The sequence below is a fragment of the Homarus americanus genome, unplaced genomic scaffold, assembly GCF_018991925.1.
Source record: "Homarus americanus isolate GMGI-L3 unplaced genomic scaffold, GMGI_Hamer_2.0 scaffold19969, whole genome shotgun sequence".
NCBI lineage: Eukaryota > Metazoa > Arthropoda > Malacostraca > Decapoda > Nephropidae > Homarus > Homarus americanus.
Genome location: NW_024746036.1, coordinates 295,586 through 312,393, shown reverse-complemented (window position 1 = coordinate 312,393; position 16,808 = coordinate 295,586). Strand labels below are relative to the sequence as shown.

At 39.5% G+C, this 16,808-nt stretch overlaps 2 protein-coding genes across 2 annotated transcripts; one reads left to right on the top strand and one right to left on the bottom strand.

The window, feature by feature from the left end:
* Positions 1 to 1,036: 1,036 nt before the first annotated feature.
* On the bottom strand, positions 1,037 to 10,914 carry LOC121878874 (probable 28S ribosomal protein S26, mitochondrial). The gene is made up of 5 exons (XM_042385296.1): positions 10,757 to 10,914; positions 7,376 to 7,513; positions 6,069 to 6,215; positions 3,741 to 3,855; positions 1,037 to 2,090 (listed from the first exon to the last, which is right to left on the bottom strand). Exons 1-5 carry the CDS (start codon positions 10,858 to 10,860, stop codon positions 1,902 to 1,904), a joined length of 693 nt encoding a protein of 230 aa, XP_042241230.1. The 5' UTR covers positions 10,861 to 10,914; the 3' UTR covers positions 1,037 to 1,901.
* A 3,897-nt stretch (positions 10,915 to 14,811) lies between these two features.
* On the top strand, positions 14,812 to 16,356 carry LOC121878872 (S-antigen protein-like). Its single transcript, XM_042385294.1, has 2 exons — positions 14,812 to 15,099; positions 15,577 to 16,356. Exons 1-2 carry the CDS (start codon positions 14,812 to 14,814, stop codon positions 16,354 to 16,356), a joined length of 1,068 nt encoding a protein of 355 aa, XP_042241228.1.
* The last annotated feature ends 452 nt before the right edge of the window (positions 16,357 to 16,808 follow it).

The following is a 16,808-nucleotide window of genomic DNA, read 5'->3' as shown; positions in this document are numbered from 1 at the left end:
ACAACAACTGAATTGCAGACATAAATGCCCACTTCTGCATCCACTTCAAACAAAGCAGATACCTGTAGGGCTCATAAAATAAAGAGGAAGTTGACCCCAGTGATGTTGGATAAGGTACTCACTCACTTCTAGAAGAAAAGAGAAAATACTGAACAGCGAGAAGATTTAGATCATTTCTTTATCAGCTCATATAAGGCCACTAGAAAGCTATCTCATAGGCTTCAAAATAGAGTGAAGAGGGGCATCATTCTAGATAGCATTGCAAGAGCAGAAGAACAGGAAGAATGAGATGTCTGCACATACACCCTCCCCAGTACCTTCCCCATATGGAGATACACAATAACTACACATGCATCTAATGAATCAATCAGATCAAGTGATAATGGCCAAGGTTCTGGATTTCCACAAGCATATCACAATTTAGGTTAAATGTAGCCTAATATTAATAAACTTTTCATGCAAGTATATTTTCGGTTTAATTTATCTTAAGGTAATGGCCAGCCTATCCTTGGGGCTTATGGACTGCTTGTAGTTTGTATCTTGTTTATTGATATAATTTTCAATCATTAATAGAAGCTCATTGAACTGAGTGAGTCTAAAATATTGTCTAAATTGTTCTTCATCATCTGAAAGCTCCTGAACAAGATGGGATGGTATTTGCCCAAGTTTGGTCTCTTCACATTTGTTTCATGTACCCATTTCTTTTTTCTTTTCTCAGAGATTACTAGAGAGAGCAATAATAGTTCCCCCTCCTCTTAAGACCACTGTGCACTGACTTCCATGGATGCAACGATACAACCGAGTGTCTCTCGAAACACATCCGTAGCATAGCTAGCATCGCATCTAGTGTGTAACAGCCTTTTAACTTCAATTAGTACTGTATTGGTAAAACTGGTAATTAGACCAGCAATTTTGTTTTACTTTATTTTTTATTTGCATGTATAATGCTGTTCGGTTCTTATATTTATAACAGCAGAACAAAAGAAAATCTGGAATAGCACTGTAAATTTTAAGCATGAAAGTAAAATAAGCAGCATTGAAATTTCAGTGATTTTATTAGTATGTCACCAGAGGATTTACTTACATTATATTTTGGATAATCTAAGCAAGATATTTCAATATACAAATTTCATGTTATCATGTTATGTACAAAGGATTACATTATACTACAATTTATGCAGTAAGTATTTGTCATTCTAAGTTATGTGAGTAATAACTAAGGAAGTATTAAGGTAGGTATGACAAAACATTTTCTTCCACTCATTTAAATTTTTTGTTTGTACTGAAGTTAAATACAGGTATACCAATTATTTTTTTTCAGGTGACAAAATGTCTATACAAAGCTAAATAGTTTAACCCTCTAGCCACAACAGACTTTATGGGATCATTTTCTTGTTGTCTGCTACATTTGACCACCCTACTCCATCATGTCTCCCCTTTATCAAGGTTTTTGCCTCAATTCAATCATTCCATATAAGAGTGAGTCAAGTAAAAATAATAACTGACTTGATTTACTCTCTATTATTTATAGTTCCATGAAAATATCTTTAAAACAAATAAAGGTCAATGGATGATGCTGATCTCATGGACTAAAGTACCCCTGTAGTCACAATAAAATATTAACATCACTTAGAGCAGTGGTTCTCAACCTTGTTTGCCCCATGCACCCCTTTCACCATATGTCAGAATGTCATTCCCCCCTCCTTTCCAAGATTGTCTGCCTCAAAAGTGCATTCCAAATAATATGCATATAATACTGAAAATCCTTTATTTTTTCCATATTAGTATCAGTTTTCCCACCCCCTGAAAACCTGAGGGGGGAAATTCCCCCCTGGTTGAGAACCCCTGACTTAAGAGGTACTGTACAATATCTAAGCCGCTTAAAGTTTAAGCAGAACTTTTCACCTTTCCTGTGCTACACTCAACAGTTTTTCTCTATCTTCTTCAGGAATGCTTTCCGGTTTTGTGTTGCATCCACGGAATATATGTCCCTCCTGATCAATGACAAAGTTGTAATCAATTGGGTTTGCTATAGCGGTTTCAATGGCTTCTTCCAGGTCTTCTCTTTTGATGAAAGTCTTTACCAATGCCTAAAAGGATATTGAAAGAAAATTGGATTAAAATCTTTTAAAATTTCTGCACATAAAATTGCAGAAGTAAATAGTATTTTGTGAAAAAGTCTACAATAATGGAAGCCACTCCACTGTTGGAGTTTGTTGTGCATCATCCACTGAGTTGATGATGCACAATAATTTCCAGTCACATCACTTCAATTGGGAGATCCTTTGAAATGACACCTGTATATTGTCCCCCAATTTTTCAATTCCACATTTTCCTGACCCTTCACCTTTAGTGTATTTCATACAAGAAACCTTCCTTACTCCAGGTCACTAGAGGTTGTCTTGGGAATATCCCAGGACAACCTCCAATGATACAAAAGTGATGGTCCAACTTAATATAATGATGTGACTTACATATAAAACACATCATCTATTCAAGGTTTACATTAAATCAGTCAACACATAACACTGACCCTTCATCATCCAGGGATTTCAACCCCTCAAATATATTATACTTGTAAGAACCAAGACCCTAAATTTTTTACCCCCCAAAATTATCATAAAAACTTGGCTTATGCAAAGGCATATTTCAGTATCAGTCTCGGACATTAAGTTCTAGATCTTGGTCTCAACTACAGTATATTACTATTCTCATGTTATACATACAGTATATTGAAACAGATTTATTTATTTTTTAACTGCCAACTCCAAAATAATCAAAAAGTAACTTGATTAAAGTTATGACATTGAAGTGTATATGAATAACTGGTTTGAGGCTACTGTTCCACTTAAAGAAAACTTGGATTTGTGACCAAGGAATAAATAGGACATAAGGGTTGGCTACTTAACCCTTTAGAGAGCAAAGTATCCCTTAGGTATTTTATTCTGGCCAGACAATTTTTATTCAGTTGAAGGGAGTCCCCCTTACTAAAGGGTTAATCAATAACAAAACAAATACTGTATACTGTACAGCTTCCTTGGAAGTTAAGCAAGCTCACAACCTACACTGTTAACATGTACACCAATTCACTCCACTAAACATTAACCCTTTAACCCCAGGATAAAAATAATACTCTCAAATAGATGTGTGTGATACATCCTTCTCAGCTAAATGACAGGATGTAGTCCCCTTCACAAGTGTGTTTACAGGAGCTAGTCATATAAGCATTCCATAAATCATTACAGTGAGACATTTGTTTTAATAGTTTTACAGACAGTACTTTGATTCTATAGTATGTTTACTATTACAAGTTTCCTTTTGTCAAATGTAAACAAACAGGGCTGCCACACTACACAAAACCTGATAAGCCCCTTCACTAGTGAAGTACTAATGAAAGGGACTGTACATGATACGCCCCCTGGAATTAAATGCTCCATTAAAGATCTTGAGCAGCATTAACTCTTGAATCAAAGTAACAATGTAAAAATTTAATCATGGTGTAGTGTCCATTCTCCCTGAAAGCCTTACTTAAAGAGATCCCCTCCCCTTAGAAGAACAAAACACAACCACACTTTAAACGAGGATTTATTGAATATTAGTCGAGAAAGGTTTGAAGTGGTGATCTATAATAGAGGCAGAGATATCCTTCAGCATCTTACATTCACAGTTTTCGTCAATTAGTCATACATTAAAGATAATAACTGACAAAAAGAAACCTGAAAACCTCAAACAATTCTTACCTGTGTCTCAGTGATAAGATGTAAGGCTTTCTCTTGGGCTTCCAAAGCTTGTTTAGCTAGCTTCTCTTTGGAAGCTTCCACACGAGCCAAGTTAGCTTCAAACTCCTTGCGAACCCTGAGGAGGAAAGTGTTTGATTAAGATGTGATGATAAGTTTTATATGCATATCCAATTTCATGATTCACTCTGATTCCCAACCACCCTAAAAAATCCTAATCCCTATTATGAACTTCCATGGTATCTCTGGACTCGACTCATTCGCCAGCCTGCCTTCGCCATGATAGGACCTCGCTCCAAAGACCCTACACCGCCAAAGCCCGCCAGCCTTTGTTCCAACTGTTGACGACCGGACCGCAAACCCGCTTCACTGATAATTATCACTGGATGTCCCAGGAATCCTGTTTAGGGCAACGCCCTTTGTGGGCCTCCCCCTTAGGATAACGACCACGACCGTTGCCGGACTACCTCACGAGCATTCAGGATTGTCAACCATAGCTAGACCTCCCTACTTACCCTGGCCAATGCACCTGCTTATACCTAAGTATTCGTGCTAGAGCCCCTCCAGTGGAGCACAGCTCACAGTAAGTGGAATTGTGTGTGTCTGTTGGAGATTGGGGGAACACAGGCCAATCTGGCAGTGGAAAACAGTGATAGTGCAGTTAGACCACTGTCTGGTGGTTGCCTATTGGCACACCAATGAAGGGTCTTGAATAACCTTTAACATCCACAATTATTACATGCTAGGAGAACACAAACAAATAAACCATGGCTACCAAGGTTAGACTTAAGATCATCAGAAAAAAAACAGCGCCTTCACATGCTCAGATAACGGAAATAATGTACAGCATACTCAATGTACCTTTCACAAGAATTTTCCCAACCAATGACGGATACACGGCAATGTGCAGGGACAATAGGGACGCAGACACTATTCTGAGCCCCGAGGGAACACAAGCCTTTAGAGATATAGGACTTCAGGTCATCATGCCACCAGAGGTGAAAGTTAAGAGATCAGTATTTGTGAGTGGACTTGACTATGAATTTGGAAAACACTCGGCACAAGAAATTAAAAAACTTGAAATAGAAAACAACTGGCTGAAACTCGAAGAAATGATACAGACCAAACATTATACACATTGCCTAAAACTTAGATTCACCGACAATACAATGATAGAAAAGGCCCTGGAATCTGGAATCCTAGGATTTACTGGGTAGCATGTCAGTACTCCCTAAACAACTAGAATGGGAGAAATACGTCAATATTCTCACTTGCTTCAACTGCTATGCACATGAAGCACATGTAACAAAAGACTGTCCACAAAAGGCACTCAAAATGTGCAGAAGAGGGAAATACCTCCGAGACTGCAAAAATCATTACAAAGCCTGCATAAACTGTAAGAACTTTAAGGAGCCAGGATATAACACCCGCAGAACCCTAACAATGGCTTGTCCATACAAAAAGAATGTAATAAACGAAAAAGCAGTGAAGGAAAAACAACAACAGGAGCAGAAGAAACACACAACATATGCTGCTATTGCCAAGAAAGTCGTTGAAAAAACAATACAACCCCAGAATACCACCAAAATTGTACTGGGCAAAATACGAGACTACAAAGTGCTCATCTGCCTGTTATATTCCCATGTCATGAACTTAGGGAACCCTGGCTCCTTTGAAATGGAGATGGACAAAATGCTGGAAAGGAACAATCTTCCAATAATGAATTTCCCAGACAGCCCATCCTCTGCATCTGTGCTATAAGCATCCCACCTAATGAACCAAGTAACACCACAATTGACAAACAAAGCACAAGAAAAAGGAACAGCAGAGCATTCACCAACTGCAACAACAACCTCAACATTACAAGAAACAAACGAACCTGACAAGACCAAGGCACAAAAGATGATAAATAAAGACACCCAAATTACAGTAGACACAGAATCTTCAAAATACCCTTCAAAGAGAAACTGGTGCTGTTAGGAAAAAATTCTCAACATGCACCATGGAAACAAAGACGAGGAAACACTAGAAACACTGGCATATGGAGATGACTGCGAATTACAGATTCACTGGTGTGATAAAGGTATAATGTGAAACATAACTACTGGGTAAGAGGTGAAGTGGTTACATTAAGAACCCATCTCCCCTTTTCCCATAAATTCTTATGAGGAAAATTTGCTTTGATTTATGTAATTTCAATAACATATTACTATAATAATTAAAACTTGTAGTCCTATGTTCTGATGTTATCATGGTTGTGTTATCAACATTCGTTACAATGTTCCATGATGACCACTGTTCTAACTGTATATGTAGTACTTATTAACTTACCTTTCTTCTCTTAAAGCTGCCACTCTTAGATTCTCTTGATGGTTGTACTCCAAAATTTGCTGATGTTCAGCCTCGTCTTCTGCGGCTTGCTGCATGGATAGCTCTGAAGTATCAGCTCTTCGGAGGCTCTCTTCCCAGAGGTGCCGTCTGATGGGATGAATGAACACTACTGTACTTTGAAAATTCAACTAGAGTAATGTACTGTTCTCTCTAAGAAAATCAACCAATCCACTTGTATGTAGTGTCCAATTTGAGACCTAACCACTGAAATTTATACTAGAGGAACCCTAGACTTCTCCTATTTCACAGATCTAACCTAGCCTGCTGTAGCAAGATTTTTTTATTCATCTTTTGGTATCAATTCACATCCCTCTGGGATGGACCTAGTCAAGACTGATAATTCCATTCCTATGAACCAAGTCTGATAAAGCTGGGTGAAGGTATTTGGAGCTGCTTTCAACTAAAAACCTTTCATCCATAATGTAATAAAAACTAATTCCTAGACTAAAATACCTAAGAACAGTAATATTCCTGATCCCCTTTGGGAAGATATTGGAAGCATAATGTGTTGTCTAATGGTAGACCCTGCTGCCATATGGCATCACGAAAACTGTGACCAAGTCCCAGGTTGCTGATCTGACTTTCTGCTTCATTTACACGCAATTGCAGGGTCTCAATTGTTTCTCTTACCATTGACAACACAACATACATATATCGTTTCTCACTTTTGATCTTTTTTTTTTCATTTTTGTATTTACAGTTCTTTATTATTAATATTATTATTATTATTACAGTTACTGTATTATTATCATAATTATTTTATTATTTTATTTTGTTTGTTTTATCATAAATTTTATTTATTATGAATTATTATGACTATTATTTATTATTATTATTATTATTATTGTTATTACATTTTCGCCCGCAGGGCCCCGATGTGGGTCAGTGACCTGTGTCCGGGTGGGCTGGTCCCCGTAAAAAAAAAAAAAAAAAAAAAGATGAAATTGACTAAAGGTCACCCCTCTAATGCATCATCTCACTTACTACTGGTAATATAAATAAAATATTAATGTCCTGATTTCAAAGTTCTAATAAATACAATAACACTATTCAACCTTCAGCTTAATTCTATGAGCAGAATTTCATCACAGAGCAAACACTGTATAGTATATTTAGTTTATTGTTTACTTTGTAATTTTGCATTAGTAGCAACAGTTTTTCCCAACAACAGGACTTTACCTATAAAATTTTTAGTACTTTTTCCTGTACTATTAGTCTGTAGAAAAAACATTATAAATTAACCCTACCTGACCGCCCTCATTTGTGTACGATACATATTGAACAAGCGTGTTATTTCCACCACTTCCTCCTTGGGTGTAATTGTACGGGGAGGAATTTTGAACATCTTGCTTTTGGCCACTGGTACCCATCTTGGTTTTCTCCATCTGAAATATTTGATATCTACTTGTTACATCACATCTTAAAAGACTACTAAAGCTGTAGAAATGCAATTATCATCACTAGTAGGCTTTACCTTACCAGTTCTGTATCGAATAATTATAGTCAGGGCCACAAGAACATAAATTTAGAGGCCAGAACATAAAAACATTGCTTGAGGAGGAAGAGGGAAGAAAGGTAAAAAGAAAGATGATGGAAAAGAGAGAGAAGGAGCATAAGAAGGTTTTGGCATGATTTTTGCAATTACTTTTGAAAAAAAAATTATCTTTAAATAATTTAGACACCTTGATGAAAAATTTCCAAGAGATTAATGGCACTATTCTGTTTCATACTTACTATGAAACAACGGCAGTAACTTTAGACTTTTGGTAAAGACAAAGTTAAAAATTTTTGTTATCTTGCATAAAGAAAACTACTGTAGCTATCTAAAAAAAAAGAAGAAAAATATTAGCAGGATTTGCAATTTTTGTAATACTGTAAGTTCAGCAGCAGCAGCCTTTCCATACACACAAACTGTTTAATTGTAAATATGGTTTTGCAATTCCTCCAAGATATTTTGGGATATTGTAGCCCCTTCTTACAGGATGGCATTGTAAACTATTACTGGTAATCCTGGAGCAGTTGGCTAAAACCAGAACAAGTTGTTCAATTTCGTTAATTTTTTCCACAGATGTTCTTTGACTGATATAAGGTAATAAAAATTATATGACAATGCACAGAAACTGACTAACCAATCAAAGAAACCTACCTAACCTTACCTAATTTCCTAGCTGGGGGTAGACCCCCCTACCATATTAAACAGAATTACTTACTTTAATATCTGATACTAATAAAAGCAACTTTCTTGAAGCAACATGGTGTAATTTTCCATTTTTTTGTGGATGTGAGAGTACACTTAAAGAGTAGTCGGTTCAAGAGTAAACAAACAAAGAGCAGATGACAACATATACCAGGACGGCAAATTTTTCAGCTGAATAATAAGGTAAATAATTAATTTCTTCACATACAAATCACATATAGACATCACTTTAGTGTCATATGATCAGTTTTTCTCTCGTCCTTCATACACTGTTCACTAAAGATGATTTATAATTGTAGAGAAGAACTAAAAAAAAAAAAGATGTCCTATCGTTTTTAATTACTTATAATCATCCAAAGAACTGTGGAAAAATTAACAAAATCGAAACACTCCTTCTGGAAATAGCCACCTGCTCCAGTATTAACCTATTACCAAATCATATCATTCCTATACCTTTACCAAAACTATAAAATCAGTGGTTAAGTTGAGTTTTGGACAACACAGGAATTTTAGAAATGTTATTAGTATTACTTTAGTTTCTGTCATCCGGGGAATCTTAGGAATGTAAAGTAATACAGTGATATCTCCGTTAGCCAGAACAATTAGTGCAGAGCACGTCCGGGAACGAGAGATTTCCGGGGAACGAGACAGCTCTCTCAAAGCCGGAAAAAATCCCCCATCCCCGGAATTATACACGTAACGGAAAAATGTTCTTGGAAGTTCCAGAAATTGCCCATTACATCATCTCTCGAGCCCGGAAAAATATCCTTCATCCCCGGAAATTAACCAGATTTTTCCGGGCAAGGAAAGTGTTTCTAGGTATATCCAGAAAATGCGCCTTATTTTTATTTTTCAAACCCAGAAAAAAACTTTCCCATCCCGGGTATCCGGAAAATTTTCTTAGAATTTTCCGGAAAATGCGCCCCTCGGAAAATCATTCCCAAAGCTGGAATTTTCCGGCTTTGGGAACGATTTACTGAGAAAATTTCAATTCCGGCTATCAGAGAGTTCCGGGTTTGAGAGATTCTGGCTAACGGAGATTGTTTGGTTTTGTTCGTTGGTTGGTATTTTATTTATGTGATTTATTAAAAAAAATTCCAACTTTTTCCGTTACGGCTAAAAAAAAATTGCGATTTCCAGCAGAAATGAATATCAAATTCGTTAGAAACTCATCAAATACCAAAGGAAAAAACAATTTTTAATATAAAAATAAAGACCGGTGCAATACTATCTACTCCACCAAGAGTAAACAAGACGGCAAAATTTGTGACTGAGCGTATGTAATAATACTGAAAAATTAATATCTCAGTCATCCCAAATTTCCGGTGGAAATATCATAGAAGAAAAATGTTTTAGAATTGTCTAAACATTACGGGTAAATTTTTACTTTAGGACATGAGTCCCCAGGGGTTGACCAATATGTTTTTCCAGTGTATTTTGGTGTTTTAAATGAATCTGACCTTCATTTTTGGCGGAAATTGCTCGTTTTTGCCCCCCAATAATTGGGGAGAACCTGGGAAATCAGGGTTTGGGTGGGGGAGAAAACGATAACGAGTCATCTAACCTAACAAAACATAACCTAACCCCTAGCAGGGGGCTCCGCCCCCGGACCACCGGTTGGCCTAGCTTAAACTAACCTGTTATCAATACTAACCTAACCTAACCTAACCCTACCCACTAACAAAGAATTTAAGATTGTAGGATAGAGTAATTGAAAAAAATTCCCCCAAAATACAAAAAATTATAATAGAAAGTTGTTATTTCTTTTAATATACTTAAAATCATCAAAACCATAAGTATAGTAAAAATAAAGAAAATTAACAAACAATTTCTAATGACAACAGTTTCGTAAACATTTACCAAAAATCAAATGTGATTGGTCGAAAAAAAATCGCGTGACGATATTTATACATCACTGGTTACGACTGGATGATGTCAGTCAATATTGAGCATGCGTGATGTGCCGATAACATCTCACAATGACTGAAAACTACGTAAAATTAATTAAATTCAATTGTGTCGCTACTATCCATTTTCGCCATGTACATATGGGTTCAAAATGTTTCAGTAGTTTATAACATTCGGGCGCACTATGTCCTAAAGTAAAATAATACATAACGAAATACATATTATTAACAGTGAAAGAAAGACCGGTGCAAGACTATAAATTGACCCTTTTCTTCCACGACGTTTCCCTCGCAAATGACCTGACCTAATCTCCTAACTAGGGGCCAAGTGTCTTAGAATTGTCTAAACTACAGATTCCAATATTTGAATTCCTAAGATTTCCCGGATGACGGAAACTAAAATAACATCAAATCAATAAACCTATACTACATTATTTTACAATTTAAATTACTGCGAGTATTCCCTCTACTTCAATAAGCACACCATGCACTCACCACTCCTCCCGTAACTACTGTACACATACCTGACAGTCTGGGACCCTGCAAGCGAAAGTGTTGCTTCATTTACAGGATACCAGAGCCTCGCCCCACAGCCTAAACTTATAATATTATGCCTGGCAGAAATCATCACCTTCTCCCAGTCTCCGGCAGCCCTGGACAGCCTGGCTCACCTTAGTTCCCGCTCTCACAATGGATATCAATACTGTGCAGTACTTCCATTTCTTATATTTTCAGATCAACTGGATCATTTTAAACCCAAATAAATAATTAATCAAATATTTAAATACTGTTTATGATATTTTATGACAAAACATATATATTTATATTTTTAAATGACTAAATAACATAAACTGTTTATACAGTGTGTGCAACAATGTTTACATCAGTCTTGATTTGTTTTGGTTTTTGTTGTTTACGTTTAAACAACAACACAACATTTATATTTTAAATGTACCTTTGGCAGGGTTGAGATTCATGTAAATATTCGGATCATGACCGTCCGCTATTTTTCATTGAAAATGGGTTTAAATATACACAGTTTTCATTTATTTTAATAGGGGATACTGTATTATTTTGTGGAAAAATATAAAAATGACTGAAATCACGTGCTAACCTAACTAAACCTAATAAAATCTTACCTAATGTAACCTAACCAATATCTTATCTCGCCTATATCTAGAAAACTATGCATTTGTCCAAGAAAATTAATAGAAGTGAAAGCATTCAAAATTGTCTAAAAACACCCTCCATAATTATCGAACCGCTGACGGCCAAGATTCGTTTTAGTCACACCACGGAACTTCATAGGTTGGATTGAGTTGGGTTGAGGTAGGTTAGGTTGGGTCAGGTTAGCTTAGATTAGGTTGGTTTTGGTTAGGTTACGTTGCATTTTGAATGGTGTGTGTATAGCGGGAAGGAGGGCAATGTCGCCAGAAGGTCCATCACCGCCCATGTCTGTGGACGGGTAACACTGTTCCACCTCACCTCCCTAGTCCCGACACTCCCCTTATTGTAGGTCAGCCGTGGCGCGGGGCTAATATTCATAAAAGCATTTTTATGAAGCAATAAATCGTGGTACATGGCCATTGGTCGTGTCAAAGATACCACACACTGAGGGGAAATTGGATGTGTTTCCACTATTTGCTTGATAAATGTCGTAGCTGCTACATGATATAGTGATCATATATATATATTTATAAGAATATAAACCTGTATATATATATATATATATATATATATATATATATATATATATATATATATATATATATATATATATATAAATACGTTCAGGGTTTTTTTTACAGTCTCTTCATGTTTTTTACTGAGTTCCCCTTCTTTGATGTTTGTAGAAAATAATAAAGAACACAAAAATGTATTCTTTGTGTAATTTCATCAAGGGACTCTGTAAACACAAGCACCGGGAAACTCTGCAAACAGAAACATCAAGGGACTCTGTAAACATCTGGTAGTATGTCACTTGACTTAGAGAAAGTTGTCAGAGGAATGATTGTTGATGTGTTCGTAAATAACTTGTCATTCTCTTGATCGTCACAAGAAGATGAATAATAATGAGGATAATCTGAAGTACTTTACTGTGGTGTGTCAGTCAGCTCTACGAATACCACTTCGGAGTGACTGACTATTTGAATAATTCACCGAACAAAAGAATGACTCTCCAACTGGCTGGCTGATTTATTGACTCACTCACTGAGAGAACTTTTCCCACTTTCTTTACCCAATGCATGTCAAGATCAATGCTTAATTACTGCATAGACGTCTGTGTTCGTGTAGAGTGTAGAGGGTGTGGCAATATACAGCGTGTTGGTGACATCAGTTAAATTAAATTATCAACAACTTCAACAACACCACCAATATCCTACCTACACACTTGTAACGTTATAAAAACTAAAAATGACTCACATATTCATAACATCATCAGTATATAAGAGGTTAGACACCCCCCAGTTTATATCACCTAATGATAAAACACTCTAACGCTAACCTAACCTATCCTCAAGAAAGAAGGAAGAAGGAAAAGAAGCAGAAAGGGAAGGAGTGGGGGAGAAGAGGAGCAACACAGGTAATACTAGAGGTGCTCCCCTCCCATGTACACGGTGGTTCATGTAACTCGATGATCGGAAAGTAAAATCCCCCAAAAATATTGAAGGAAACATTTCAATATTTGACCCCTCAGAAAATATCCTAAATTCTGTATTGTGTATCATGTATCACGTATATGTATAAGTACACGAGGGAAAATACTGTATAGACAAGACTCTGGGTACAATGTGTAGGTTCTGAGAAAGAAGAAAGAGCTTAAAATATGAATAAATAAAGGAAGAAAATACAGTAACGTAACTAAGAACAAAACAAAGAAGATATAAGGTTATTGTGATTGCTGAAGGTTCTTAATATATGTTCAAGATTTCAAGGCAGGATCTTGAGGTATTAGAGAAACATGCATCACAGCATTATCTTCAGTTACAAATTATGGCGCTGAAGTAATTTTTTAGTGACGGGAAATAAGTCTCAAGTAACCAGATGAGATAAGTATGGAAAAGTGACCATCATTTCGTTCTCGGATTCGTTAAGAGTTTCCTGGCAAATACGATGACTGGTGTAGGAAAACTCTGGGAATCTAACAGTTTTCGCCACAGCTGGTATTTTAGTACTTAGATGTAGTCATTTCCGGTGGGTGTTTGTCCTCTGGGTACAAGCTGGTCGTAAAAGATTATTTCTTTACTGTAAACGACGAGACACAACATGCCTCTGCCTTCCTCTTGCTTATTGTTCAAATCATTCGTGATCGTGCAAGAGTAAAATAATTATTGAGGTATTGTGTTTATATAAATTGCTATTGTACTCTTGCTCTTATATAGTAAACTATATTTAATACCCAAAGGTATTTCAATATTCTGTCCATTATATTCTCATCAGTAAAAAACAATAATCAGATTTGTTTTAACTTCAACCTTTTGAAAAATTCCCCAACAAAGTGATTAATATCAACTAATGGTCTAACCAGAAATATAACTGGAAGACAGTTTTATCTATCACGCAAAAACTCTGACATGCGATATAGTTTGATCTTGGTATTTGTTGGATCAAATGGTGAGTGTTTGTTACAGTTTTACCCAGTCGTATCCACAGACGTCATCAATCGCGCCAGTTCATTACAGAAACATTACATCAGTGAATACCGAAAATAACAAAGGAAGTTTGTTAATACTTAAATATTAGCATAAAACTGATCAGATATTCAGGTTGATAATAGAATAACAATAGTGACATACAGACAGTGACATTCATCTACTATGTATAAATTCACGTGTATTTACAATCTATGGTCGCTTACACTGACACACCTAACCTCGACATTTACATCTCTAAATACTGAAACATAAGCTAAGGTGGTTAGTATCGGTAGAGACTAAATTATCACATAGTTCGATTTTCCTAACTTAATTTTAAACTCATCAACATACAAAGATTAGAATCCTGAGTTGCTATAATCTAATAAACCAGAATAACTACGGTCTTGTTTCACTCAATGTCCCCTAACTGGAGAGAATACATGAGTTTGTTTAAGCGTCTTCTTGTCCAGAATAAAGTGACCTTCTGCTCGTCCCGGTGAGTGGAGAAACATCACAAGGCTTCCCAGTATATACAACAATTACGGTGTCTATCTGGATATTTGTGTACCAGAGCTGAATGTGGTGGATTGAGAGTTTGTCATGACTTTGGTAACACAAAAATGTCTAGTTGTGATGTTTGAATAGTAAGCCTCAACAGTAATCTAGTAGAACCCACAACACAGGAGAACCCCAACATAATAGGACCCCAACATAATAGGACCCCCAACACAGGAGGACCCCAACACAGGAGGACCCCAACACAGGAGGACCCACAACACAGGAGAACCCCAACGCAATAGGACCCCAACACAGGAGAACCCCAACATAGTAGGACCACAACACAGGAGAACCCCAGCACCAATGGGACCCCACAACTTGGGAGGACCCCTACATGGTGGGACCCCAACACAGGAGGGACCCCAACATGGGAGGGCCCCAACATGGTGGGACCCCAACACAATTGGGACCCCAACACAGGGAGGACCCCCACAGCACAGGAGGACCCCAACACAGGAGGACCCCAACACAGGAGGACCCCTACATGGCTGGGACCCCCAACCACAGGGAGGACCCCAACACAGGAGAACCCCAACATGGTAAGGACCCCAGCACAGGGAGGACCCCAACACAGGAGGACTCAACACAAGAGGATCCCCAACACAGGAGGACCCCAACACAGGAGGGACCCCAACACAGGAGGACCCCCAACACAGGAGAACCCCAGCATAGTAGGACCCCAACACAGGAGGGACCCCAACACAGGAGAACCCCCAGCATAGTAGGACCCCAACACAGGGAGGACCCCAACACAGGAGGGACTCAACACAAGAGGATCCCAACACAGGAGGACCCCCAACACAGGAGGACCCAGCCCCCAACACAGGAGGACCCCCCCCACAGAGGAGGACCCCCAGCACAGGAGGACCCCAGGAACAGGAGGACCCCCAACATGGAGGACCCCAACACAGGAGGATCCCAACACAGGAGGACCCCAACATGATGGGACCCCCAACACAGGGACCCCAGCACAGGGAGGACACCAACACAGGAGGACCCACAACACAGGGAGGGACCTCATCACAGGAGGACACACCAACACAGGGGAGGACACCAACACAGGGAGGACACCAACACAGGAGGGACCCCAACACAGGAGGGACCCCCAGCTTTAGGAGGACCCCAACACAGGAGGGACCTCATCACAGGAGAACCCCAACCTTAGTAGGACCCCAACACAGGAGGACCCCAACACAGGGAGGACACCAACACAGGAGGACCCCCAACACAGGGAGGACCCCCAACACAGGAGGATCCCAACACAGGAGGACCCCAACATAGTAGGACCCCCAACAGGAGGACCCCAACACGGAGGACACCAGCACAGGGACCCCAACACAGGAGGACCTCTCATCACAGGGAGGACACCAACACAGGAGGACACCAGCACAGGAGGACACCAACACAGGAGGAACCCCCAACACAGGAGGATCCCAACACAGGAGGGACCCCCAACACAGGAGAACCCCAACCTGGGAGGATCCCAGCACAGGGGACCCCCAACACAGGAGAACCCCAACAGGAGGATCCCAACACAGGAGGACCCCAATAACATAAGTAGGACCCCCAACACAGGAGGACTGGCACAGGGAGGGACACCAACACAGGAGGGACCCCAACACAGGAGAACCCCCAACACAGGAGGATCCCAACACAGGAGGACCCCCAGCATAGTGGGACCCCAACTTGGGAGGGACCCCCAACACAGGGAGGACATGCCAACATGGGAGGACCCCCAACACAGGAGGACCTGCCTCATCACAGGAGGACACCAACACAGGAGGACACCAACACAGGAGGACTTTAACACAGAGAGGGACCCCCAACACAGGAGGACCCCCAACACAGGAGGACCCCAACTGGGAGGGACTCCATCTGGGAGAACCCAACATAGTGAGGACCTCATCACAGGAGAACCCCCAACATAGTAGGACCCCACAACACAGGGAGGGACCCCCAACACAGGAGGACCCCAACACAGGGGAGGACCCCCAGCACAGGGAGGACCCCACAACATAGTGGGACCCCAACACGGGAGGACCCCCAACACAGGAGGACCCCAACACAGGAGGGACCCCCAACACAGGAGGACCCCAACACAGGAGAGACACAACGCCTAGTAGGACCCCAACACAGGAGGACCCCAACACAGGAGGACACCAACACAGGAGAGGAACCCAACATGGTGGGACCCCAACACAGAGGGACCCCCCCAACACAGGAGGACCCCCCACAGAGGACCCTCATCACGGGGAGGACCCCAGAGACAGGAGGGACCCCAACATGGGGACCCCCAGCTTTGGGAGGGATCCCAACACAGGGACCTCAACATAGTAGGACCCTCATGGGAGGGACCCAAGCACAGGAGGACCCCAACACA

What these genes read in the sequence shown, in the direction of transcription:
- LOC121878872 (XM_042385294.1), top strand. Translation starts at nt 14,812, where the DNA reads ATGGTGGGACCCCAACACAATTGGGACCCCAACACAGGGAGGACCCCC. An exon ending in CACAGGAGAACCCCAGCATA is followed by an intron (nt 15,100 to 15,576) that starts GTAGGACCCCAA and finishes ACCTCATCACAG; the next exon opens with GAGAACCCCAACCTTAGTAG.
- LOC121878874 (XM_042385296.1), bottom strand. Translation starts at nt 10,860, where the DNA reads ATGATTTCTGCCAGGCATAATATTATAAGTTTAGGCTGTGGGGCGAGG. An exon ending in GCAGCTTTAAGAGAAGAAAG is followed by an intron (nt 3,856 to 6,068) that starts GTAAGTTAATAA and finishes TTTCCTCCTCAG; the next exon opens with GGTTCGCAAGGAGTTTGAAG. An exon ending in ATCTTATCACTGAGACACAG is followed by an intron (nt 2,091 to 3,740) that starts GTAAGAATTGTT and finishes ATATCCTTTTAG; the next exon opens with GCATTGGTAAAGACTTTCAT.